Genomic DNA, 26,239 nt, shown 5'->3' on the forward strand with positions numbered 1-26,239 from the left:
CCCACCAGCACACAGTAGCTCTCAGAGCCCCACGGACTGTTGTTCTCTGAGACTCTTCCGGACTGAGGTTAAAAAATGGACCGACCGCAGTCACAGAGCACAAACTGACAGCAAAAGCAGCCACTCATCTGGCCTCCTCCGCGGGGGCGGGGCTTGGGCCGGGATGCCAGCTTCTCATTGGTCCGGGCCTCGGGGCGTGACCGGCTCGAACACGCCCCTTCTGCGAGTCGCCCCCGCCTTGGAGGCGGAGCCCTTTCCCAGGCGCTCCTAGACCGTCGTCTCTCTCCGGTGGCGGGGAACGGGGGCGGAGTCACGAGCCGGGCGGCCAAACTTCTTCCTCTCTCCGGGGCTAGCGTTTCAGCCGGTGGCTCATTTCCGGTGGGGGTGCCGCGCCCAGTGAGGGCCCGGAAGTGGGTCGCGCGAAGACCGCTGGGCGGTTCTTGCCGGAAGTGGAGAGCGGCTGATCGCAGTCCGGAGGTGAGGCGGAACTCTTAAGGTGAGGGTTGGTGGTTGGCTGAGGATTGGGATGGTCTTCGGGGCCCGCCGGGTCCTGCCGTTGGTGGTGGCCTTGTTAGCCTGCGCGCGATGGGGGAGCCCTGCTGAAGGGGTCGGGGTTGGGGCTCTTCGGCCATCCGGGGCTCCTGGGTGCGGTCTCTCGAGGTGGGGCCGGGGTACCGGATTGAACCGAGAGATCTTGGGGTAGCCCCGTTCACCTCGATTTCGCAGCTCTGCCTATCAGCCTCCGCGGAAGCCCGATTCCGAAAGGCAGCCTCACTAACTGAAAGGAACCCTACAGTTTCTTTCTGGCCAAGTCTCGTTCCCATTGCACGGACGGGTAAATTGATTTCGGAGAAGAGAGTCGGGTTTTAGAGCTAGGTTTTCGCTCCCAGGTTCCTTCCCACGTTCATTTCCTTGGAACCTCTCTGAACTTGGAGTAGTCTTGCGATCTGGGCGGCTGCAGGTTAGAGGCTGCCTGCTGTGTAGAACTGAAAAAAAAAAAAAAAAAGAAAAGAAAAAGAATTAAAAAACTGGACCGTTGAGTTTAAAATAGGCTGGTAAGCCCTGCGTTTACATTCAGAGAGCTCGCTTTACTTAGACTGCTACAGTTAACTAGGAAGCCAAGCCAACTTTTTGGGAGGTGCTGCCCGCTTCTGGATCTCAAGTCCGATGATTCAGGTTGGGTCTGGTCCAGTTGTCAGGTGCCGGTAGCCGCAGGATTGCTGTGCTTACTCTGTTTCGGCAATATGGAAAATTCATACAGCTTTGAAAAGTCTAGTCTTTCCCCATGGAGTTAACAGTGCAGACGGGTCAGAAGTAGTTATGAGTGTGTTGAGGGTGCCGGGGAAGGATGTAGCAAGGGAGTCAAACATTTTGAAAGATCAAGAGGGGGACGAGAATATTTTGGATAGAGGTTAGTGTCAGAACCGTCAACTGTGGCTTTTTGTGCTTCTTTCCCTTGAAGTGAGAAATCCAGGGTTAGGACAGCATATTCATCATTTGACAAGCATTTATTGGCCCTTAATGTGTGCGGAAAACGTATTAGATGAGGCACTTAGCCCTTGTGGCTGGGGGCCCTTGTTTTAGGGGGCTTACAGGATGGAAGGAGGGGCAACAGATCGAGGTTGGCTGAGTGTGTGCGCTGTGTGAGAACGGAGCTGCTGAGAACACAGTTGAGAAATATCTGAGCCACACTTATAGGCAGAAATGGGAGACTTAAGTGTTTCAAGATAGGCATATGATGAACCTAGAAAATGGATTTCTAGGCAGAGTACTATGGAAGGAAGGACATAGAGACCTGGGCATGTGAAAAACAGTGACTAGCCAGCCTGTTACAGTTCCAGTATTTGGAGAAGTGGAGAAAATTCGAGGTGGTGGTCAAATCTGGAGGCCCCTGGAAGCATGCTAAAGAATTTGGATTTTAGCCTGGAAGCTAAAGGGTTTTCCCACTTGGCAGAATGGGAAGAGACCAGCCCTTGGAGGAGACCAATATTTAAAAGCTGTTGCTGTGCCCTGGCTTAAACTAGAGAGGGGAAGTGGAAGTAGCCAGGAGGGGCTGTGTTTGAGTGGTATTAAACTGGAATATTGGCCATGTGTGGTAGTGCGTGTCTGCACCTGGAGTTTGAGGCAGGAGGATCACGAGTTGAAGGCCATCCTGGGGCAAATACCAAGGCTGGAATCTAAGGAGGCTTGCTATTTACAGGAGTCAGGAAGTAGCTGTAGTCTAGAACTTGCTGGTTCTAGACTAACTTGCTGGTTCTAACTGGCCTAAGGTACTGGTCTGTACCATTCAAATAGGGATATAAAAGGCTCTTTGGAAAGAGGAGTAAAGTTGTGAAGTGACAAAGAAAAACAAAATCTGGAGCGTGTTCCTGGTATTTGTAGGCCACCGAGGCATAGATGTCGAGCAGAGCAAACTGCACAGGCAAAGGTGTGGAGGCAAAAGAGGATCTGGTGTGTAGTGCTCAGAGAAGTACTCAGGCCTGGAGTTTGGCGGAAGCTGGGGGTTGTGGTGGTGTGCCAGCTGTGAGGGGCTTTTGATACCTTATCTGAACGTGTTTGAGTTTTATTTTGTAGCTCTCAGTTTGCAGGTCGGGTTGCTTTAGCCCAGCGTTCAGAACTTTCTGTGGATACTTCCTACTTTTCAGAAATGCTTTGTAGGTCAACTGAGCATACTTAATGACTCGAGAGAAGTTTAATAAAAATGCTAGCAAAAAAGGTACTTTAAAGTATAATTTAACCCGGCAGACCAAGTGGTAGCTAGTACTGTAGACTCCCTGAGTGCATCTGGCTTTGAGGAGGCAGTGTTTGTGAAATGTTGCCCTCCTGAGGGGGATCTTTTCATCCCTGTGCTTGGGAATGCATGCATTTTTTGTTGTTCTTATTGAATAATAATAGTAATAATAATAATAATAACTATTATTATTTTTAAACCAGAGACTGAGCCTTTAAAAGGATGGATGACTTCTTCATATTGGTTTTCTGTGAAACAATAAGTACAAGATTCATTTTGCTTAAAAAAGCAAATACAAAGTATTATTGGAAGAAAAACCTTTGGCTTGAAATTTAATGGCGAGATTTGAAATCTGAGGACCATAAACTGTATCTTACCCAATGGTCAAGATGATTCCTTTAAATATAATCATCAGTTTATCTACCATTAACCTGTTATCTGTACCTAATACTCCAGCTTCTGTACCATAGAGAATCTTTTTTTTTTTTTTGAGATCAGGTTTCTCTGTGTAATAGAGCTCTGGCTGTCCTGAATGCTTTGTAGACTAGGCTGGCTTTGAACTCACAGAGATTCCTCCTGCCTCTGCCTTCTGAGTCCTGGGATTAAAGGCATTTGCCACCATGTTCGGCCATAGTGAATTTTTTAAAGTTCTTTAAGACAAATGACTTTTTTTCACCCATTTGTCCATCATTTGCATTATTCTCATACCTCGGTAATCCCAAAGAATCAAGTCTAAACTCCTTTTCCAGTTTAGCAGTTCTCCACAATCAGACCCTTACGTGTTGTACTGTGCTGTGCTGTGTTGTTTTTGTTTTGCTTCGGAAGTGCTGGCTGTTAGACCCTGGGCCTTGTGCTTGCTTGTCTACACTGAGCAGCTGTAACACAGCCCCACTCCGACACTTACTTAAATTAATTTTCAGACTTGACTTTCTAATTTAGATTAGCATTTTATGTGAGTCATTTGTTCTCCCCTTATGCTTCTTACATTAGATCAGGTTTTTTTTTCCCCCCCAGCTCTGGCACAGTTGACACTGGTGGCTGTCCTGTAAGATGCTTGGCAGCATCTCTGGCCCCCATCCATTGAATGCTGGTAGCACTTACTCAGTTGTGGTAGCCAAAAATGTCTTCAGACATTGCTAACTGTTTCCTGGAGGAAAGAATTTCTCCTGGTGGAGAACTGCTTATGGAAACTTGATAGGTGGGCTGGCGAGATGGCTCCTGATGGAAAGGCCCCTGCTGCTCAAAACAGCATCTGAGTTCTGTCCCTGGGACTCCCTTGGGGGAAGGAGAGAACTGACTCCTGCAACTTGTCCTCTGATCCCTAGCCACGCACTGTAGCATGTGCACAGCCACACACAATAAGCAAGTGTGATAGAGAACATCGCTGTGGTTCTGCAGGGGCTTTGCCCTCAGCTAACGTCTCGAGGAGGCTTTGTAGCTGCATCTTAGCACGGTGTCCGGCACAGAGTTCTAAACACTGGATTCTGGAGGGAAGGAATCCTTTGTTTTCATCGAGGCACCTGGAAGTTATTGTGCTTTCAAGGAAGTCCCCGGTTGTCTTCAGAGAACTTGCCACCTTCCTAGCATCCCTGTTTCAGTTATTTTTTTTTAAACGTTTATTTTTTATTTTGTGTGTATGTATGTACACCACATTCATGCTGGTTACCGCACAGGCCGGAAGAAGGAACTGGGATTACAAACGTTTGTAACTTCCTGATGTGGGGCTAGAAGCCTCAGGGTTCCTTCTGAGAGCAGCAGGTGCTTGTAATTGCTGAACCATCTCTCCAGCACTAATAGAGACTCATTGGCCTTTTAGTAGAGAAAGGTACTGGCAGGTACTAGCAGCAAAGCTTGTGTTAGTTACCTGGCAGTTAGCAGATTTGCCTCTTCCCCGATATCGTGGATGTGTAAACTCCTGCTTTGGTTGTGTTCCTATTGCTAGCAGTTAGCTTGCTGGGGTTTAATGGATGGGGACAGAGCTGATAGGCTTTAAAGTAATTTCTCAGTAGTTTCTCTGCCTTTAAAGTAATATAACTTCGGCATTCACCACAAAACTATTTCTTCTTGATGTACCATTATAAACCCAATTTAAAAAAGTCAAAGCTCTGAAAATATTCCTCCGCTACAGTGCATCTTTGTTTGCCTTCTATTACCAGACATGTGCCAAACTTTTCCATTTGGCTGGAAAATACTTGAAATGTTTAATGGGAGGAATAAGCAGCCTTGCTATTTTTGAGGTTCTTTTTTGGGGAGAGTGTTTTTAGCTCTTTTTTCCTCCAGAGGCCATCACAATTCCTATATTTAAGTTAATTATAGACATAGAGTCACACATCTTTTCATATCTCTAGTTGTAGTTGAATCATGGCTAAAGATGGATTTCATCTTTGAAAATATCTTTATGTTTGTGAGTTGGGAAGGCTGTTCTATTAAAGCAACCATCCAGGGAGAAAGCAGCAGTGCAGTCGCTCATTACACAGGAAAGGAACAGGGGCCTGCAGGATGTTCAGGACTCTTTTCAGTGTGAGGGAGAGTGGATCCATCGCCACACAGAGTTATCTGTTAGCCTCAAACCATTGAGACAGCTGCTTCCAAGTCTGACTTCAGCTTGTAGGTGATATTACTCGTTTCACTTAACACCCCTGGAGTCTCAGATAGAGGTTTGTGGAAGAAGGGAATAGGAGACAAGCACTGATATTGAATTGGATTACTTCCCTCCCTAAAAGATAGGCCTGCCTTTTCTCTTTTAATCTAATCCTCAGATGGCAGTGACTTGGGCACTAAATGTCACTGGTTTCATCAGTGAAACCAAAATCTTAGGGAAGAACAGTGGCTCCTGATTTGGGTTAGATTTAGATGACATCTTTACTATGCAGAGCCAATTCTTTGGTTTCTGGGTTAAGCCAGCTGCCTTAGCTAGGATTTCTATTGCTGCAACAAAATACTGTGACCAGAAAATAAGTTGGGGAGGAAAGGGTTTATTTGGCTTACACTTCCACAGCACTGTTCATCATTGAAGGAAGCCAGGACAGGAACTCAAGCAGGCCAGGAACCTGGAGGCAGGAGCTGATGCAGAGGCCATGGAGGGGTGCTGCTTACTGGCTGACTTCCCATGCCTTGTTCTGCCTGCTTTTTTATAGAACCCAGAACCACCTGCCCAGGAATGGCTCCACCTACAATGGGCTGGGCCCTCCTCCCTTGATCACTAATTAAGAACATGCCTTACGGCTGGATCTCATGGAGACATTTTCTCAATTGAGGTTCCTTTTTCCCTGATAACTCTAGCGTGTGTCAAGTTGACATAAAACCAGCCTCCATGTAGGTATCACCTATTGGCATGTCTAGAGCCTGGTACTAAGAATTTCTATATTATTAGGGCTAGCAGTAATTAATATGTAGCTTTGTGGTGTCTTGGAAGAGACAACTCAGGAGATAGTGTTCTTCCTCATCCCCTTGTCCCTTTTTGAATCAGGGCCTCACTGTATAGACCAAGTGGCCTCAAGCTCAGATCTCAGCCTGCCTCTGCTTCCTGGGTGCTGGGCTTAAAGATGTTTTTCCTCTTCTTTCATTCTAAACTGTTATACTTCTGTGTCAGTGTTTAGGACAAAAGGGAAATTTGCTGGAAGCTTTGTAATGTGCCAGCTATTGTAAATCTTATGTTCAGTTTTTCCCCTTTGGCCCATTTAGCTGTTCCCCGTAACTAGGAGCCCAAGGTACAGTCACTGTAGATGGTAGGTGGATTTGTAACACTGCAGTGAACATCTCGTCTTATCACCTTCACTACAGCGTGATCGTCTACTTTCTTAGGATGACCTCTCAACAGGCTTACAGAGAAAAGCCCAAGAGAAGCACTTTACTCTCTCTTGCGCTCTCTCTCTCTCTCCCCTCCCTTACCCTCTCCTCCTCTCTACTCCTACCCCCTCTGTGTGTGTATATATGTGTGTTTTGAGACAGGGCTTCTCTGTGTAGCCCTGACTGTGCTGGAACTCTCTTTGTAGCCCAGACTGGCCTGGAACTCAGAGACCCACCTGCTTCTGCCTCCAGAGTACTGGGATTAAAGGTGTGTACCACCACTCTAGGCCAAGAGAAGCATTTGAAGGTCAGTTGGGTTATTGAGAATATGGCCTGACTTGGGCAGTTTCTTTCATTTCAGTTTTATATGAGTTGATGATTTAGAACTTCCAAGAGACAAAGTAGAAACCAATTCACACTACTGTCTGAATGGCCTCTTGAGTTGTGACCAGAACTGCTGGAATAACCCAGCCCATTGCCTTCTGCCTGAGTTAATGAATAGCAAGAAGTTGTTGGAATGGAGAGATTGAGAGGTTGCTGATGTGGCTCAGTGGCAGAGTATTTGTATAGCACATATGAGGCCAGGCCTTGGGTTCTATCCCTGCTGCTGCAAAATACAGAATGATGAAAAGAAGCAACTTGGCAAGGACATCTAGCCATTTCTAGTTTTTCTTGGTTTCGGACCTCAAAAGAAATTGCTGTAGAAGCAAGCTCAAAGTTTCTGTCCACTCTGCATGATGGGGTCATGAAGCTTTTCTTGCCAGTGGCTTGTAAACATTATCTTCCCTTATGAACCTTTCCTAGGCTCTCTTTCTAAATACCCACTGAACATTTTCATTTAGAAGTTTCATCTTCCTTCAGACTCTACATCTAAAACGGACATCGTCTCACTCTTAATGAGAACCTGCTACCGCCTTACTGTCATCATTCTCGTAAGGCCCCCATACTTGTAACTCCAGAATTGTCTTCCTCTTTCTTCTCCAAGAACAGCTTTGCTCTCAGTCAGGACCACACAGTTCCACTTGTTCTCTGTCTACTTCACACTTGTTATGTGTGCCCTCCAAGGGCAGAGCTGAGAGCAGTGGGTGGAAGTTGCAGGGAGGCAGATTTGCCTCCATATAAGGAATGCTTTAAGCTGTCTGAATAGAGTGGGCTGTCTCAGAAATCTCAGGTTCTCCATCCCTGAAGGTGCTTGATCAGAGGCTGCCCAGCTAATTGCTAAGAATGTTGAAGGGACTATTCTGGCATCAAGTTGGAGTTTTTGTAAGGTGATTTCCACAGCTACTTGTAATCCTGAGAAGCTGATTCTATGAAAGGGAGCTTTGCCTCTCCCTTTTTGGGCAGGGAGACCATTTTGTCCTTTAAAAAAATACATCCTAGCATTTAATTCAGGTGTTAGTTTCTCAGTTGCCTAAAGGGGCCTGTTTGTAGGCTAATTGATGGTTTTCAGGTACCAATTGTTGTAGGGTTTTTGTTTTAAATATCCTTTGTGATGAGTTGGGCTTGGTGGCGAGTCTTTAATGCCAGCACTCCAGGCAGAGGCAGGTGGATCTCTGTAAGTTTGAGGCCAGCAGGTCTACACAGAGAATTCCAGGTCAGCCAGGGCTACATAGTAAGACCTTGTCGCAAAAAGAAAGAAAGAAAAAAGCCGTTTGTAGTAGTCTTAATTTTCTTCTGAGCAGCTAGATAGGTGAGTGACCTTACGAACCCTGATATTTCCCCTTTCACTCAAATTCTATTCTGTTTACCTGGTAGTACTTGTAAATGCTTTGCTTTCTTTTATCTTTACTCCTTTTCATTTTCATCATGATACCAAGTCAGACACTATCTGGCTTCCATGGTTATCTGACTCGGCTTGCTTAGCCAGCCTTATTTCCATACTCAAGCCATCCAGCCTTCTTTCTTTTCTTTTCTTTTTTTTTTTTTTAAGCATGGCTTATTTCTATTACTTTGTTTTTGTTTGTTTGTTTGTTTTTTGAGCAGGGTTTTTCTGTTTAATAGCTCTTGCTGTACTGGACTCAATTTATAGATCAGGTTGGCCTTGAACTCACAGAGTTCCACCTGCTTCTGTCTCCCTAGTGCTAGGGTTAAAGTTGTGTGCCACCAGGCCCGGCTCTATCACCTTTTAAAAGGATTTATTCTTAATTTTATTTATTAATTTTGAGAAAAGGTCTTATTATGTAGCCCTGGCTGGCCTGGAACTCACTCTATAGACCAGGCTGCCTCAAACTCACGGAGACCCCACAAAAAACAAACAACATAGACAAACAAACAGAAAAGCTAGCGATCTTGCAAGTGGGCTTGGAGAAATGGCTAAGCCTCCTCCCACCCACACACAAGAAAATGAGCTTAGGGCGCTGGAGAGATGGCTCAGTGGTTAAGAACACTAGCTGCTCTTCTAGAGGAACTGCATTTAACTCCCCAAATCCACACAGTTCATAACTGTCTATAACTCCAGTCCTAGGGAATCTGATGCCCTCTTCGGGCTTCTGTGGGCATCAGGCACACATGTACATACATGCAGTAGAACACACGATTTTTCTTTCTTTCTTTTTTTTTTTTTGGTGTGTGTGATTTTTGAGACAGGGTTTCTCTGTGTAGCCTTGGCTATTCTGGAGCTTACTTTGTAGATCAGGCTGGCCTTGAACTCAGAGATCCTCTTGCCTCTGCCTCCTGAGTGCTAGGATCAAAGGCATGTATCATCACTGCCCAGCTAATTTTTTTTTTCTAATTAAAACAAACTTCATTGTGTGTGTGTGTGTGTGTGTTGGTTCTTCTTCTGCCTGGGGTCCTGGGTATTGAACTCTGTTTGTCGGGCTTGGAGGCATGTACTTTTACCTTCTGTACCATCTTGCCTGCCCTAAGATGACATACTCAGTAAGCACAATTATTCCATTGTGGTACTTATTTTTAAGATATGTATATATTAATGTGATTTATGCCCGAGAAAGCAGCATTTATTTTCAGGTGAACTTATTTGTAAGTTTTTGCAAAAACAAGCAAAGAATTCAAAGAAGGAGGAAAACACACACACACACACACACACACCCTCACAGAATGAGAACTGACAGAAAGGAGAGAGCCAGGCCCATTTTTAGATGTTAGTGGGTAGGGCCCCACACATACTTGTTCACTTGTCTAGCTAAAGATCTATGTAAACTGCTGTATTTTTAGCCTCTGTTAATTTTCTAATGCTGGATTTATAAAGACAAGCCATGATCAGTGCCCCAGGTTGGCAGAGTTCTTGTTGGTTCCTTTTACATTTGTCTGTCTGTCTGTCTGCCTGTCTATCCATCTACCTGTATGTGTTCATCCATTGGTCCATTTGTCTGTCTGCCCACATCCCTGTCCATTTGTGCAGAAGCATAGAGGTGAAAGGACCGCTTACAGGAATTTTTTTTTTCATTATGTGGGTTTCAGGGATCTCACTTGAGGCCTTAGGCTTGGTGGCAAGTACCCTTATGTGGTGAGCCATCTCACCCACTAGCCTGTTGGTTAGTAAGAAGTGATTTTAAGCTCTGTGTGGTGGTAGAGGTAAGTGTGCAGTATCATGGAAGCACATACGTGGATGTGCTTTTTAGGTAAGTGATATCTTACCTGAGATTTAAAGGACAGTAAGATTTCCCGAGACAGGGCAAAGTGCAACCACGAAGAGTGGATAGACATGACTTGTTATGGAAATGCAAGTAAGAAAGTTGGTTGCTGAGGTGTGGTTAAGCTAGATGAGGATAGGTGATAATGCAGGGCCAGATTCTGGAAAGGCTTATTTGGACTTTACCCTGAAGGCTGTGTGGAATATTGAACAGTATTAAATAATAACAAGGCGATTTTATGGGCTAGGGCAGTAGCTCAGTAAGCAAAACCTCACACTGCACGATACCTATTGACTTGAATTTGATTCCTGGAACCCACATTGGGGGAAAAAAAAGTGGATGCTGGGCTCACATCCGTAATCCAATCATTCTTACAGCAAGATGGGAGGCAGAGACAAGAAAATCAACCAAAGGTCACATACACAATGCAACCACAAGAAACCCTGATCCAAAATAAGGTAGAAGAAGAGAATCAACACCCGAAGAATTGTACCCTGCCCCCCCCATTCCATGCACACCTACACAAAATTAAGTATACATCCTAATTACATTTGCATTTGAGATAGATAAAGGGTATGTTGTTGAATTTAGGGGAGACTAGCTAGGAAGAAATGGCAGTAACCAAGGCAAAGCCTTAGTGTTTTTTTTTTTTTCAGGTCAGGATGAAGGCAAGGGACATCTATTCTTGATATGCAAAATAAAGCCTGTAGATGGTGTTCATTTAAGACAGTGTTTCATGCAGCATTTGGGAGGTGCAGACAGGAGAATCAGGAGTCTGAGGCAATCCTGTCCTACGTGAGACCCTATCTCTACAAAACAACAAAAAACCAGAAAGGCTGCTCTTGTTCACTGTTGTATGGCTGACAGTTTCCAGGTTATTAGCTTGGGCAATTATATGATTGCCAGCAGAGCTGGACTACGGAGACAGTGTGGAGAGGGCTTGGTGAGCAGCGCTGGGAAGATGAGTGATCAGATTTCAGTTTGAGGTGTCTTTGGGGCAGCCAGGTTTAGATATATACATGGAAGGAGGCGGGTCTAAGATTCTGAATCCCACAGCTTGACTTGGATATGCTGCTCTGAGGTCTTTAACAGAGAAGTGCTTGTAAGTAGGATGGGAATGTTTAGAAACAGCAGTTGAAGGCTAGGGAGAGGTGGACATGACCACCATGAAGAGAGTATATAGACTTAAGGTGTGTCTTGGTGGCTCACACTTGTAATCTGAGCACTTGGGAGAAAAAAAGGTGTGTCATTTGGTTGGTCTTTCAGTCCCTTTGCTTTTGGATAGTCTTTCCCATAACCTATCAAATCTCACTCTATTTCCACAAAACAAAAATAACCCAAAGCCCTGGTTACTGGTTTATGTTTGGCTAGTGGTAGGAGGAGATTAGCTATAAATGGTAGCGTTATCTGGGGGGGTGGTTTATAGCTGTAAATTTATCACGTGGGAGGTAGAGGCAGGAAGATCTGGAGTTCAGCATCATCTTTAGCAACTTGGGAGTTAGAAGAAGATGTCTGCTTTTCAATTATTTGTATATATGTAAGTATCTGCTTGTGAGTATGAGTGTCCACAGAGGGCAGAAAAAGTCACCGGACCCCCTGGAGTTGGAAATACAGTTGGTTGCGAGCTATCTGAAGTGAGTGCTAGGAACAGAACTCAGGTCCCCTGAAAAAGGGGTATCCACTTTTTACCACTGATCCATCTTTAAATCCCCTAAAACTGTTATTATTAAACTTTTAAAATTAGTGTTCAGGGCTGAAGAGATGTCTCAGTGTAAGAGCACTGGCCTCACTTCTTGAGGCTCTGGGTTCAGTTTATCCACCCACTTGGCAGCTCAGAGATATCTTTCAGTTCTAGTTACTCTGACTCCCTCTTTTGTCCTCTGTGGACTGTCTGTATATAAAAAAGGCACAGACATACTTGTAAACAAACATGCATTCATGTAAAATAAAAATAAGTCTTAAATGAAATTAGTGTTCACAGCAGCTTGTATTATAGTTTCCATTTCTTGTATTATAGTTGGCATTTTCTATGTCAGCACTGGCCTCACTGGCCACCTTTTTGTATGACAGAGCTTGTATTAGCAGGACTGAGTGCTCTGCATGGATGGTAGCTCTGGGATTTAGTTTATTTTCCTAGTTTACAGTGTGGATTATGTGTGAGTCTGCCCTGCCCAGTACCCAGAATGGAACGGAATTAGAATGGACATTGCTTGATGGTTTTGCTACCATAAGGAACCTAGGCGTCTGCTGTACCAAGTCCATTCTCTTATGAGTAAGAATAGACATAGAGGCTTCCACTGCTTCAGCTCAGGAAACGGAAAGGTTGGCTTTATTTCTCACACTTATTTTATTGTTATTTTTCTCACTGACACTCTTAAATAACATTTGGTAACAAGTGGCTGGGTGCAGAGAGATAGCACTGCACAGAGAGAAGAACACACAGGGATTGTGTTGTCTGGCGAGCTGCTTATCTCCTGCACAGGGAGGCCAGCGTGGTAGAGTGAGACACTCTGGCACACTATCTACCATTTTGGGGAAGAGTGTAATTGTTGTGGGAGTCACTGAGTCCAGTCGGCTTCAGTTACTTGAATTATTTAATGTTCTGGTGAATCAGAATGTAAGTAAGGCGTTAACTGAATTTCTGCAAGGACCGTTACCTTGGGCAGGTGTGAATAGGTAATGTTGACTGGATTGCTGCAATCACAGTTACCTTGTACAGGTGTGAATAGGTAGTGTTGGCTGTGTGGTCCAGCCAACTGTCAGAAGAACCCTTGTCCCTCTGTGGTTTTCTACTATGTATAGGTTCATAAATAAGCAGTGCACACCTTCAACCTAAGCAGTCAGGTAGTGAATGATCTCGAGAGAAGAGTAGAGGAAGGGTTAAAGTACATAACCAGCCCTTTCTCCTCTCTTGGAGCTTCCTCTCTTTAGCATCTCAGTGAATGAGGCTGGTTTAGGTAAGGTACTCTGAAAAGTCTATAGCAGGCTTTCAGGTCTGTGGTCTTCTTCCCGCTGCATATCCAGACCCCACCCCTTCTCTTTTGAGCCTGGCTCAGATGGCAGCTTCATGATACCCTTATCTGATCTCCCAGCTGATGCAGTCAGCCTTTCTGTGAAACCCCATGCCACTCTATCTTCAGCTTCCGTATCGTCAGCCTTTTCTGCCTACTTGTTTGGTGGTTATTAGTATATACGTTAAATACCCTCTCCCCACCTTCAGTTAAAAGTTAGAGAGGATGCTATTTATCCTGGAATGTGATGTCACACCACAGACAGCAGGAAGTTGGGGGTGGGGTGGAAACCACATTAAACATAGCTAGGAGATTTGAATGTTGGCTCGTGACTCGTGTGTGACTAGAGACAAGTCACTGAATGCTGCTAAATATTAAGTTTATACCTTTAAGTGTATGGTAATTGGTTGAGGGTATAGAGTGCTTGCCTAGCATTGATGAAGACCTGGGCTCAACCAAGGAGTCTAGTAATTATCCCCAAATAGTTGTAGGGAGGTTTAACCTGAGAAAATATGTATGATCTACTTTGTAAATTCTAAATTCCTACACAAATACTTGTTAGTATATACTAAGTGCTCAGGTACTTGAATAAGATTTGCATTAGTGGACATTTTTTCCTGAGTAGTTTTCTTACTTAATGAAGTCTGCATGGTTTGCAAATTCTCTAAATGACTCTCCCACTGTATTTTCTTACTAAATTATCCTGTTCCACAGAATTGGCATCCTCCTTACCCCATGTAGGTATAATATTAAAATAACATATGACATTTGATCCGTTTCAGCTCCTGGAACATGGCTGACATGCAAAATCTTGTAGAAAGATTGGAGAGGGCTGTGGGCCGCCTGGAGGCGGTGTCGCATACCTCTGACATGCACTGTGGGTATGGAGACAGTCCTTCCAAAGGTAAGCAGACCCCTCGGCGTGCCTTGTGTGGTCCTGGGCTCAGTTTTTCTGTCCCGGGGAACTTTCTTCTTTGGAGCCCACCTCCCAGACTTAATGTAGGTAGTTTGTCTCCTGTGAACAGCTAAGGGAGGAAGTGACTGGGCACGGGGAGGTCTGTGGTTAAGTAATTTTAACGAAAGGACTTCCTGCTTATGTGATGTTTCCTGTCCTTTCTTTAGCAGAATGACTAGTCATTCTGTCAAATGACAAGGGATTAAAGTTTCTTCTTTTTAAATGATTTAGCCAATTAGCCATTTTTACCTATACAGTAACCAACACATAGAGAGAAAAAGATCCTGGAGGATCATCATGCTTATTTTCACTTTATAGATGAAAATCATTAAGCTCAGAGAGTAAGGATGGCACGAAGCAGCTAGCGGTGGTGCTTAGAGCCTCCGCTGTCCCACTCCTGCTCTGGTTCTCTGTGCAGTGTGTCTCCTTGGCTCTCCACTTTCAAGAAATGTTCCCCTTCTGGGGAGATGGCTCAGCGGCTTAAGTGCTTGCCATACAGGCTTGAGGATCTGTGTTCAGAGCCACTGAAGCCACTGAACACTGAACACGGTAGCATATGTGTATAATCTTAGTGCCCCTGGGAGCGTGAGGGCTCGTTAGCCAGTGTGTGCAGTAATGAACAAGAAGAGATGCTGCGTCAAGTAGAGGGCAAGGAAGGACTGATACCTCAAGTTTCCTCTGACAACCGCAGAAGAACCAGCCCCCATCACTCAGATTTTTTTTTTATCCTCTGGTGGATGACGGATTCTTCCTATTGTGTGTGTCTGCCTTCCTCAGGAACAGTTCCATATGTGCAAGCATTTGACTCGCTGCTTGCCAATCCCGTGGCGGAGTACTTGAAGATGAGTCAGGAGATTGGGGGAGACGTTCAGAAACATGTAAGGACTTGGGGCCTTTCTTTTCCTTCCTATTTAAAAGTATTGGCAACTTCCTTCACATCTCCTTCATCTTCAGCTTAGGGACCCTCTGGGAACTCCCTGACTCCTTTTCTTCTACCTTCATCAGTCCAGGCACAGAAATGGTTTCATTTTTCTAGGCCTCTTGTTTTTACTACATATTCTGTGTGCTTCTTTTGTGAGAAATCTTGTTTGCTCCTAAAATACAACCGTGTTCATCTTTGTGGTAGAGAATGTGCTGGGAGTCTTACCTTACTATTATGTAACTAGGCAAAGGGTGGCTTTTTTGAGAGAATGATCATGACCTGGCATCTACAAAATCATACTTGATAGTTATTAGCTATGCTAATTTGGGTTCCTTTTGCACCTAGCGCCCTGTGAGACATGAAGTAGGCAGTGACAGATGCCTGTCCTCCCACATCCCTGCACGTGCTGCCTCCCACATTGTCGCTGCCCCCTGTATCCCACACTCACATACACTCTGCATCTCTTTTGGGACCCAGCACCTTCCTATTGGTGCACTGAATGATTATTTAAAAACGGTAACCCTATTTAGCCTCTTCCTGACTGACCGTGAGCGCCTTATACTCCAGCTGTTGGCAGTGCAGGAGAGGTCTGAGCTCCGGGGAGCAGCGCTGGGGCTTCAGTGGTGGGGAGCAGTGTTAGGTTGTTTACTCCAGATAGTTCTGTAATGTTTGGAGAAGATTTAAATTAAAAAAAAAAAATTATCCATGCCAGTTGTGTGCATGGTGCCAACAGGCCAGAAGAGGGCACTGGATCCCATGGAAGTGGAGTTAGAGATGTTGTGAGCCATGGTGGATGTTGGGAATCAACTCTGGGTCTCTTGGAAGAATAGCTGGTGCTCTGCACTGCTGAGCCGTCCCCAGCCCTTTGGGGGAAAACATTAAAACATATGTCTCTTTCATCTTTGAAAGTACAAATCCAGCTGCATGATAGCTCCTGCCTGTCATTCTCGTCTTGGGAGACTAAGGCAGGAGGATGCCACAATTTTAACATCAACTTAGGCAGGCTATAAAGTAAGATCCTGTCTCAAAATATCAAAAAATAAAATAAGGAGCTGGAGAGGTGCAGCTCTTTCAAATGGCCTGAGCTCTCCTCCCAGTACCCATAGCCATTTATGGCTCCAGTTCAGGGAGTCTGACACCCTCTTCTGGCCTGCAATGGGAGCTGTACACAGTGAGGTATATGCACACACAGACACACGAATAAAAATAAATGTAAATTTAAACAAATTTACACGGAGCCAGGATGTATTCTTGTGCAGTGGTAAAGCATTTGCCTAGCATTCACAGAGCCCTGGGTTCTCTCCCTATCACCTCAAACAAGCAGATCCCAGAGTATTTCATATGAATGTGTTTAAGACAGCTTGACAGTTCCCACAGGAACAGTAGTAAATGTGATTTTGGTGTTAGTCCCTGGACTCTGGAATACGTGAGGCAGACAACATGGAGGGCTTAGATATTACCAGGGTCTGTGGACATGGAAGTTTCAGGTTATGCTTAAGTGTCATGGACAGTGGATTGTTTTCTTCTACAGGCGGAGATGGTCCATACAGGCTTGAAGTTGGAGCGAGCTCTCCTGGTTACAGCTTCCCAGTGCCAGCAGCCAGCCGGTGTAAGTTCATTACTGGATGGTTTGGTCTGGTCTGCTGCTCAGGGCAAACTGAGAAATTTGTAAGAGGCTATCACAACATGCTACAGTAGAGCCATCACGCTCACAGTAACGTGCGGACAGAAGGCAGCCCCGTGGGAATGTGCTTGGGGAGCTACTGGTCCCTGTTGACTTCTCGTTCTCTGTCATGTTGTCCGTTACTTTGGCTGTCCCTGGGACGGTTCTGCTTCTGGCGGTAGCAGGTGGCCCTGGCGTCTCCTGAGGGAGGCAAGGCTGTGGTGGGGTTCGGGAGCCTCTGGGCCTGGGGGCCCTTTGTACTTATTGTAGGCTTTCCTAGTCACTGAAGATGTTAAAACAAGTCTTCCTGCTAAGGCTGAAATGAAACTCTTGATCCTTGTCATGCTAAGTATGTGAAAATATTGCAGATAGTTTAAATATCTGTCTTGAGTGACAAGAGGGTTTTACTTGAGTCTTTTTTCCAAGCTTATACTTTCCCAAATTAATACAGCAGCTGAGACATTGTCATGTTTTAGACCAAGGTTAGCAAAACTACAGGCTGCAGGCTGGTCTCATCTGCCACCTGTGTATGGGAATGAAGTTTTTGGGAGAACAAATATTCACTGACTGGTCCTTTAGTTTTCACACTTCTCCTTAGACTGTGTGCACATAGGATCTGAGAACTGACATGGTTAGGAAACCTGGTTTTGAAGGGAGTGTCAAAAAATGGAAACAGAAGGCTCATCCATTTTGCTAAGTGGCTTTGAATGGCAGCATCTCGGACAGCATTTGAATCACCAGATCTCTACCCAGCAGCTGCTGTGTGGCTCAGGGTGCCTTGAGGACAAAGGGGAACTCAGACAAAGCCCTGGCCTTTGAAAAATTAATAGAAAAAGAAAAGCATATTTATACCAGGCTTGTTAGTATACCTTTAAGCCTAGCATTTTTAAGTGGAGACAGAAAATCAGGAGGAGGGTAAAGTCATCCTCGGCTGCATAAAGACCAGCTTGGATGGCGTAAGACCCTGTCTCACAGAGAAGCAAAGAGGAAAGGAAGAAGGCACATGGGTCTGGGCATAGTTGGCAGTGTTGTGTGGTAAGGTGCCAAGATTGGTTATATTGACACGTGATATAGCGGCTGAGGCAGCTGGGGTTAAACAGATGCTTGGGAAGGATTTGGATAGGTGAAAAAGAGAACATAAGGGACAAAAATAAGCTAGCATCTTCTGTCAGTGGGTCAGAAAAGAGACAAGTGGCCTGAATGTGGGGCTTTTCTGGTATAGAATACAGATGTTGAGCACAGAGTCTCTCCTGAGGAGTTGAAATTCTATGCAGAGGAAGGCTGTGAGCAATTCTTAGCCATATGATTCAAGGTGGGATGGATAAAAAGTTTACCTTCATGCTCATAGGCCATAACAGGTTCTGCCATTGACAGGTGTTTTGGTACATGGTTATAATTTTAACATGTGGGAGGCTGAGCCATTAGTATTCTGGATTCTAGGCTATGGAGAGAGGAAAGCTTTCTTCAGAGTTGAGTTGGTCAGCATATCTAGCTTTTATGGAAATACTAACCACAGTTGTTTCCCGTCTCTCCTAGAATAAGCTTTCTGATTTGTTGGCACCTATCTCAGAGCAGATCCAAGAAGTTATAACCTTCCGGGAGAAGAACAGAGGCAGCAAGTTTTTCAATCATCTCTCGGCTGTCAGCGAAAGTATCCAGGCACTGGGCTGGGTGGCTCTGGTAAGAGGGAAGGGCAGGTCTCAACAGGGCGAGGAGGTACAGCTGCAGAGGCCCTCAGTCACTGACTGCTTCTTCCACAGGCTGCGAAACCTGGCCCCTTTGTGAAAGAGATGAATGATGCTGCCACGTTTTACACAAACCGAGTCCTCAAGGAGTACAGAGATGTGTAAGTCGAGCCTCCCCCGGTGGGACAGGATGGAGGCAGCCGGTTGCTTCCTGGAGTGACTCCTATTTTGGTTCTCTCCCATCAAGGCTGTTTCATAGAAAGCTTGGTAGATCCCAGCTCACAGCAACTGCATTTGCAAGCAGGAAATATTTCTGCATCCATTTCTTTTTTCCACTCTGAATGGCAGGTGCTCTTATAGTTTCCTAGTCCTTACCCTTCCAGGGTTAGGGGCTTATGCTGGAGGCAACATGAATTAATGCCCTTTAAATTGCTCTTTTTTTCTTCTTAATTACTGTATCATTACTGTATGTATGGGTTTTTGTTTGTGGGTAAATCTAGGCACCATATGCATGCCTGGTGCCTTCAGAGGCCAAAAGAGAGCTTTGGATCCCCTAGCGCTGGAGTTACGGATCTTGAGGGACAGCATGGGGGTGCCCCCTGGAAAAGCAGCCACTGCTCTTCACCACCAGCCTCTCCAGACCTTGAAGTTGCTTGTTTGTATCAAATTTTGTTTTTCTTTTGCTGTGTCGCATTGGTGCTGTGGCACAGGTGTCAGTAGGACTTAACCAGAAAGTTGCCTTGCACACTCACATATCCAGGGAAAGTGACAGGGAGGCTGCCTAGCCAGCACTAGTGTTAAGTAAGGGCACCATTGTGTTCTAACACATAATCATGCTGGTCCTAAGTGACTTCTCTGTTGCCAATTTTGAGCCGGGGTGACTGCAGTTACTGAGCGCTGTAACTCTAGACATCATCAGTCAATGGACATTGTTGACTAGGTGTGTAAGAAATGAGCCTTCATTGTGTGAAATGTGGCCCACACCACCACGTTTTTTTATAATCCTCGCTGCCTGGAGGTACACATTCCCTGTTGGGAATTTACGGAGTCATTTTATAGTTGAAGAAACTAGGTCTTGGGCTAAGTAATGGGGAGTCTTCCCACTAACATTTAGAAAGAGAGGGGATTATTCTAGACACAGTGTATCCTCTATAAGAAACAGTATTTCCCTTGTGGTTTTGCTTGTTTGTCTTTTGAGACAGGGCTTCTCTGTGGGTGGCCCCGGCTGTCCTGGAACTTGATCTGTAGACCAGGTTGGCTTTGAACTCCAGAGCTGTGGCTGCTTCTGTCTCCTGAGTGCTGGGATAGAAAGGTGTGCGCCACCACTGCCCAGCTCTTTAGTTATGAACATATTTTGACACGAGGCCCTGGGCTCATGGAGATCAGTTCAGTGGCAGTGCTTGAGTAATCTCGGCTCCCGTATGGCTTCCCGCACAAATACCTGCTTTTAACCACTTTGCTGTTAGGTTTGACTGTGGTATATTTTTTTGGGGGGAAAAAAATCTGGTCCTAACAAAAAACACTGAGAAACACTGCTGTCAAACATAGACATGTAACCCAGTGTCCCTGGAGTTTGGTCTGATTAGAGTCAGAGAATAAGGTTCTGGTTCTTCGTTTTTTTTAGTTTTTTGTTTGTTTTGAGCCAGGGTCTCTCTACATAGTCCTGGCTGTCCTGGCTTTGTTGACTAGACTGACGTTGAACTCAGAGGTCTGCCTCCTTTACCTCCCAAGTCCTAGGATTAAGTGTACGCCACCATGCCCAGTTTGTTTGTTTGTTTTGAACATCATTGATGAGAAACTGTAAAGAGATGGCTAAGCACTGGCTGCTCTTGGGAGGACCCTGCTTTGATTCCTAACCATCTATAACTACAGTCAGGGGACCTGACACCCTATCTTTGCCTCCTCAGACATCAGGCAAGCATGTGATGTACAGATACACTTATAGCAAAACACCCATACACATAAAATAAACTGAAAAATTATTATTGATGATAGGGAAGCTGCCACTGAGCAGAGCCTAAAAATGCCACAACAGGAGGATGTGAGCCCATGGGCAGGAGAGGTTCGTATTGTCATATGAGGATTGCTGTCAACCCTGAAAAATTCTTTCTTAATTGTGGCAGGGATAAGAAGCACGTGGACTGGGTCAGAGCTTACTTGAGTATATGGACAGAACTGCAGGCTTACATCAAGGAGTTCCATACCACTGGCCTGGCCTGGAGCAAGACGGTTAGTGAGTTGTCCTTCTCGTCTTTCCCCTTTGTCTCTCTCTCTCTCTCTCTCTCTCTCTCTCTTTCTCTCTTTCTTTCTCTCTCTCTCTCTCTCTCTCTCTCTCTCTCTCTCTCTCTCTCTCTCTCTCGGATCTGCTGGCTTCTCAGACTTACATCACCAAGGCCAGAACAGGAATGCTGCCAAGATGGTCCAGCAGTTAAGAGCTCTGGCTGATCTGTTAGTGGTCCTGGTTTTGATTCCCTGTGCCCAAAAGGATGCTCACAATTGTTTGTAACTCCAACCCCCTCCTCTGTCTTCTTCAAGCACCAGGCACACATGGGGTACGCAGATGTGTATGCAGGCAAAATGTAAGTTAAAAAAATACAAAGACAGACTATTATAAATTAACAAGCTAAATGTTACAATAAATGCAAAGACCACAGCAAATAAAGAAAAATACAGAGGACAAGGAGTGGGTGACAATATTCCTGTACTTTCTGTTCAGGGGCCTGTGGCGAAAGAACTGAGTGGGTTGCCATCTGGACCCTCTGTTGGATCAGGTCCACCTCCCCCGCCACCGGGCCCACCTCCTCCCCCAGTCCCTACCAGTTCCGGCTCCGACGACTCTGCTTCCCGCTCAGCACTGTTTGCACAGATCAATCAGGGGGAGAGCATCACACATGGTGAGTGTTTTGGCATGAACAGTTGTTACAGCAAATTGTGTGGATTAGGCTTCATTAACCAGACACAATATCTAGTCTAAACCAGAAACCTGGCTTGCATGTGGGAACATTCATTTGGGGTGTCACTTGCCTTCAGGTTACCCAAAGGGACATCAAACCTGAACGAAGTGGTGATTGAAGGACCACTGAGATGGCTCAGTAGGTAAAGAGGTGCTTGTGCACAGCATGGTAATCTCTGAGTTTGGTGTCTGGAAGGGACAAAATGAAGAGAAGGCTGATGCTGCTGTCCACATGCTCCCGTAGCATGAGTCCCTTCCACCCACAATGAGACTCTTTAGTAAAAGGGCAGCTGGCTCAGTGGGCGTAAAGGCGCGCACAACACAGAGCCTGATTGATGATTTGAGTTTGACTCCTGAGACCTGCTCGGTGGAAGGTGAGATAGGACCTCTGTAAGCCCTTTCCTGACCACCCTCCCCTTCCCTGCAGTAAATGTACAACTAAATGAGTCATTTTCAGAAGTAGAAATTGGACATGGGTAATGACAGTGGAAGTCATTCAGTAGCGTGTCTAGGGCAACTTCCAGCAGCTCACGGAGCTGGCGGTTTACCCAGAGCCTGTGCCCTGGTACCACATGGTCATTGTGTTGGGATGTATACTTGCCACATTGGAAGTTTGCATAAAAGGACCTACTGTTACAGAGACAGTAGACCGTTCTATACCTAGCTGGTGGAATTCTTAATTTTATGACCCTTGACTAAGAGCGTACTCATGAAAATATATAAAAGTCTTACACAGTGGTGTAATTAAGTAAATACCCAGCATTAAGGGAAATGGCTGCTAACTCTGGTATAGCCTCTTAACAGGATATAGTGCAGCCATGAGATATACCTTTTCAAGCAAAGGAACCATGTAATGGTTAAGATAGTAGCAAATGTAACTAACTCTTGGAGCAGCTACGGAGATGTATAGATCCAGCCCCACTGAGGAAGCTGTATCTCACTGCTCTCCCACTGGCTGTAAGCTCCTCATAAAACAGCTTCTACCTCCAAAACCAATCAGATTACAAACACAAGCAAAACTGGCACTCATTTTCAGTTTATGTGATCAGCATACTTTGGGCCAGCCTACTTACTAACTCTAATCTTTGAAAGAAAGACAGAAACAACGGAAAAAGTTAAAAATGAGAGAACATTTTAATTGAATATTAATTAACCAGATCAAATTTGTTAATAGTCTGTATGGCTGTAACCAAACAGGACTAGACGACAGAAGAGATCCAATAACCACCTCTTCCCTATGCTTGATGAGATTCATTGTGTCATACAAGAGGCATGAACTAGAAGGGAACTTGTGGGGGAGGAAGGGGCCATCAGGAGCTGAGGGAAAACAAGAGAAGGTAATGGGGTGAATATGATCAAAACACTGTATACATGTACGTGACACACATTATTCCGTGAAATTAATACATACTAACAAAAAAGTAGAAAAATTTCAAATGCCAGCATTACGTTAGGTTAGCCTTTTCCCACTAAATTTCTTCACTTTGACATACTTCTTGTTGTTGGCATGCATACATATGCTGTGTGTATATACTTGATACATGGATTTCTAGATCTGTTTTTAGGCGTTACATATCCTTGCTCCTTCCTCACCTTCAACACGCACACACACTTTTTTTTTTTAAATAAAACCATATAACCTAGAGGAAAAGAGAAACCATAAAAGCATTTCTCCAAAACTGCTTCCAAGATGGTCTCTCAAGAGCTCGAGTTCATCCTCTGTAGTTTTGCTAAGGACTAGTGAGAGCAGCCCAAATCTCTGGTGTGAAGAGTAGGACCAAAGCAGCTGCTGTCTTCTTACAGCCCTGAAACATGTATCCGATGACATGAAGACTCACAAGAACCCTGCCCTGAAAGCTCAGAGCGGCCCAGTTCGGAGTGGCCCCAAACCATTCTCTGCACCTAAACCCCAAACTACCCCCTCCCCCAAACCAGCCACAAAGAAGGAGCCAGCTCTGCTGGAACTGGAAGGCAAAAAGTGGAGAGTGGTGAGTTAAAAGAACTGGGACTCCTGGGAAGGGGGAATAGGAAGAAGGCTTTAAGCCGATTTAGCCAAAAGTGCGGGGTTCTGGCTTATGATGGCAGAACAAAGGTGTGGGATGGTGCATTGTTTTTGCCGATGTGTGCTTTGTGGTAAGAATCCTGGGGTGTGTCTTCATCAGGAAAACCAGGAGAATGTTTCCAACCTGGTGATTGATGACACTGAGCTGAAGCAGGTGGCTTACATATACAAGTGTGTCAACACGACATTGCAAATCAAGGGCAAAATCAACTCCATTACTGTGGGTGAGTCCCCTGCTGCCCTGGGCAGGTCCTGACCTAGTGCTCAGTAAATTCCAACACTACTGCACTTACACTGTTGACGTGCTTCCTTTCTCCTAGATAACTGTAAGAAGCTTGGCCTGGTGTTTGATGATGTGGTGGGCATTGTGGAGATAATCAACAGCAGGGATGTCAAAGTTCAGGTAACTGATCTCGTGTCTTCTCCCTTTGCCCTTGAAGAATTAATTGAGAGACACAGCAGACTCGCAGATGCTCCTTGGGCAGGAATCTGATTCTTCAGAGGCTGTAAGCCGAGCTACTTCGGACGCGGCAGAAGTTGGCTCTTTATGAGCGCTCTTTCCAGGACCTGGCTTAGCTCAGCCCCAGTTTCTAATACCTGTTGTGTCCTGGGGGCAATTTCGTGAAGTAGTGTAATCGCTTAAAACAGCGAATACACCCTCCCCAGCTCATTCTGCTCATACTAAAGTGCTGGAACTCAGTTGTTGTCTTGCTTTTCTCCTACAGGTGATGGGAAAAGTGCCAACCATTTCCATTAACAAAACAGATGGCTGCCATGCTTACCTGAGCAAGAACTCCCTGGACTGTGAGATAGTCAGTGCCAAATCTTCTGAGATGAACGTTCTCATTCCTACAGAAGGCGGTGATTTTGTAAGTATTCTTCTTTCCTTTCCCTTTTCTTTCCTTTCCTTTTCCTTTTCCTTTATTCCTTCCACAATGTCTCTTGTGTTTTGGCTAGCCTAGAGATGGTGATCCTTTTGCCTCTGGCTCCTCAGTCCTAGGATATGGCCATCTAGCAAAGGACTGTTTCTTTGCTGCTGGAGATTAAACCCTGGGCTCTGTACATGCTAGGCAAGCACTCTACGAACTAAGCTATATCCCTGAGGAATATAGCATTACAAACTGAAGAAAAAATACGTTGGGCCTGTATACATTTGTATATATGTTGGTATACACTTGTGTTCCCTACAAAGCTCTTACCACCTAACCCAGGCTGGCCTCAAACTCAAAATTTCCTACCCTCAGACAATTGAAACATGACCAAAGACTTTTTGAATTAGAGAAAACTATTTGATGGACATTTGGCATTCTGTAGGTAAATCGCAACAACGCACACAGAAGCCAGGCAGTCCTGTGAAGGGTGCTCCCCCAAGGGGAAGGTCATTCCTGCATTTTTTAGCTCATTGAGAATGAGAGTGCTATACCCCACCCTACCCCACCCCCACCTGACCCCCAACCAGACTAGAGCAGTCTAAGTCTGTTCAGGACCACAGATTACCTCAGTGAACAGTGCAGAGCAGCCTGGCTGCTTTGGTTAAGTTTATCTCATTCCACGTGTTTGCCTGGTGCCTAAGGTCAGAAGAGGGCATTGGGTCACTTGGAACTGGTTAACTTGCAACGTGTAGTTCAAGTTAAGAGCAAGTGCTCTTTCCCCGACTCATCTCTCCAGCCCCTTCAACCTGTTATCGCTCTTTTTGTAGAATGAGTTCCCAGTCCCTGAGCAGTTCAAGACTTTGTGGAATGGGCAGAAGTTGGTCACCACAGTGACGGAAATCGCGGGATAAGCGAATGCCTGTGGGTCCTGTGCCCTCTCCCTTCACACCACGGGATACATCTGTATGGAGACGGTTCTTTTCTAGATTTCCTCTACCTTTCTGCTCTTAAACTGCTTCTCTACTCTGAGAAGCCCAGCTACCTGCCTTCACTGAATATACCTCAGGCTGAGACGGGCGGGACAGCAGGTCAGTGGATCTTCGCTGGAAGGTGCAGCTTCTCCGCATCAGCGCAGCTGCTCCGCAGTCCGAGCTTACGGAGCTACAGGCCCAGACTGGGGCACTGAAGCTTTCAGCTTTGGGGGTCATTCTACCAATAGTCCTTGGGGGTTAAAAACGTCCTGGAAACAAACAAATCAGAATGAATACTAATCTCCTAACAGTAAGCATGGGGGGTAGCAGGAGCCGATGATTACAGTAGGTTCTAATCAAACCAACTTTCCGATGTTGACAAGGGAGGCCAGGCTTGCCACCCAGCATTCCAAGCTGACTTACTTCCTAAAATCATCCTTCATTCTGCATTCCATCCTGGGTCAGTCTCAACCACGATGTAGCAGGCATTCAGCTTGCAGCTGCAGTAGCAGTACCCTTTTTGAGGCAGGGTCGGGGAGGAATGTCTCAAACCTTTTTTTTCCCCCGTGGGATGACTGCCTTGGTTCCCATGGGGACCAAGGACTTAAAAAAGGAAAAAGAAAAGCAGCACACTATTCCAAGGAATCTGGCACTTCTCTCCCTGCCAGAGGCCTGTCATCACCCCCACTCATCCTCCTGCCTGTCATACTCAGCAGCTTAGGGCCTCATTGCAGGCACCTGAACAGGACTAAGACCTCCACTGCAGGCTGTTTAGGTCTTGATACACACCAGAATCTTGCACAGCATTGCTACTGCAAATCCCAGCTCTCCATCTAGGACATACTGACCAAAATATGCAACTTTTTTTTTTTTTTTTTGGTGGGAAGAGAGATTGTCCTGTGACTTCTGCCCATTTCCTGAGGCCTGTGGAAGTAAACCTTTATGTACTTAAAGTTATACAGAAAATAGAATAAAGTTAATACCAAACTTGTCTAGCTAGTCACTTGATGTTTTCTGTACTGAGACGTAAAA

General features: G+C 45.3%; 1 protein-coding gene across 2 annotated transcripts; it reads left to right on the forward strand.

The window, feature by feature from the left end:
• The first annotated feature begins 235 nt into the window (after nucleotides 1-235).
• Cap1 (cyclase associated actin cytoskeleton regulatory protein 1) lies at nucleotides 236-26,198 on the forward strand. 2 transcript variants are annotated; one of them, XM_021639473.2, is made up of 13 exons: nucleotides 236-496; nucleotides 13,907-14,028; nucleotides 14,857-14,957; nucleotides 16,533-16,610; nucleotides 18,201-18,344; nucleotides 18,425-18,510; nucleotides 20,473-20,578; nucleotides 21,066-21,243; nucleotides 23,106-23,290; nucleotides 23,465-23,588; nucleotides 23,685-23,767; nucleotides 24,090-24,233; nucleotides 25,064-26,198. In XM_021639473.2, exons 2-13 carry the CDS (start codon nucleotides 13,917-13,919, stop codon nucleotides 25,145-25,147), a joined length of 1,425 nt encoding a protein of 474 aa, XP_021495148.1. In that variant the 5' UTR covers nucleotides 236-496; nucleotides 13,907-13,916; the 3' UTR covers nucleotides 25,148-26,198. The 2 variants fall into 2 exon arrangements, with proteins under 2 accessions (XP_021495148.1, XP_021495149.1); XM_021639474.2 differs by having other exon boundaries at nucleotides 236-477.
• The last annotated feature ends 41 nt before the right edge of the window (nucleotides 26,199-26,239 follow it).

Source organism: Meriones unguiculatus, chromosome 3, assembly GCF_030254825.1.
Source record: "Meriones unguiculatus strain TT.TT164.6M chromosome 3, Bangor_MerUng_6.1, whole genome shotgun sequence".
NCBI lineage: Eukaryota > Metazoa > Chordata > Mammalia > Rodentia > Muridae > Meriones > Meriones unguiculatus.

Excerpts from the sequence above, each read along its gene's own strand:
- Cap1 (XM_021639473.2), top strand. The coding sequence starts at position 13,917 with ATGGCTGACATGCAAAATCTTGTAGAAAGATTGGAGAGGGCTGTGGGC. Across the intron at positions 18,511-20,472 it reads CTCAAGGAGTACAGAGATGT|GGATAAGAAGCACGTGGACT; the intron begins GTAAGTCGAGCC and ends TAATTGTGGCAG. Across the intron at positions 20,579-21,065 it reads GCCTGGCCTGGAGCAAGACG|GGGCCTGTGGCGAAAGAACT; the intron begins GTTAGTGAGTTG and ends CTTTCTGTTCAG.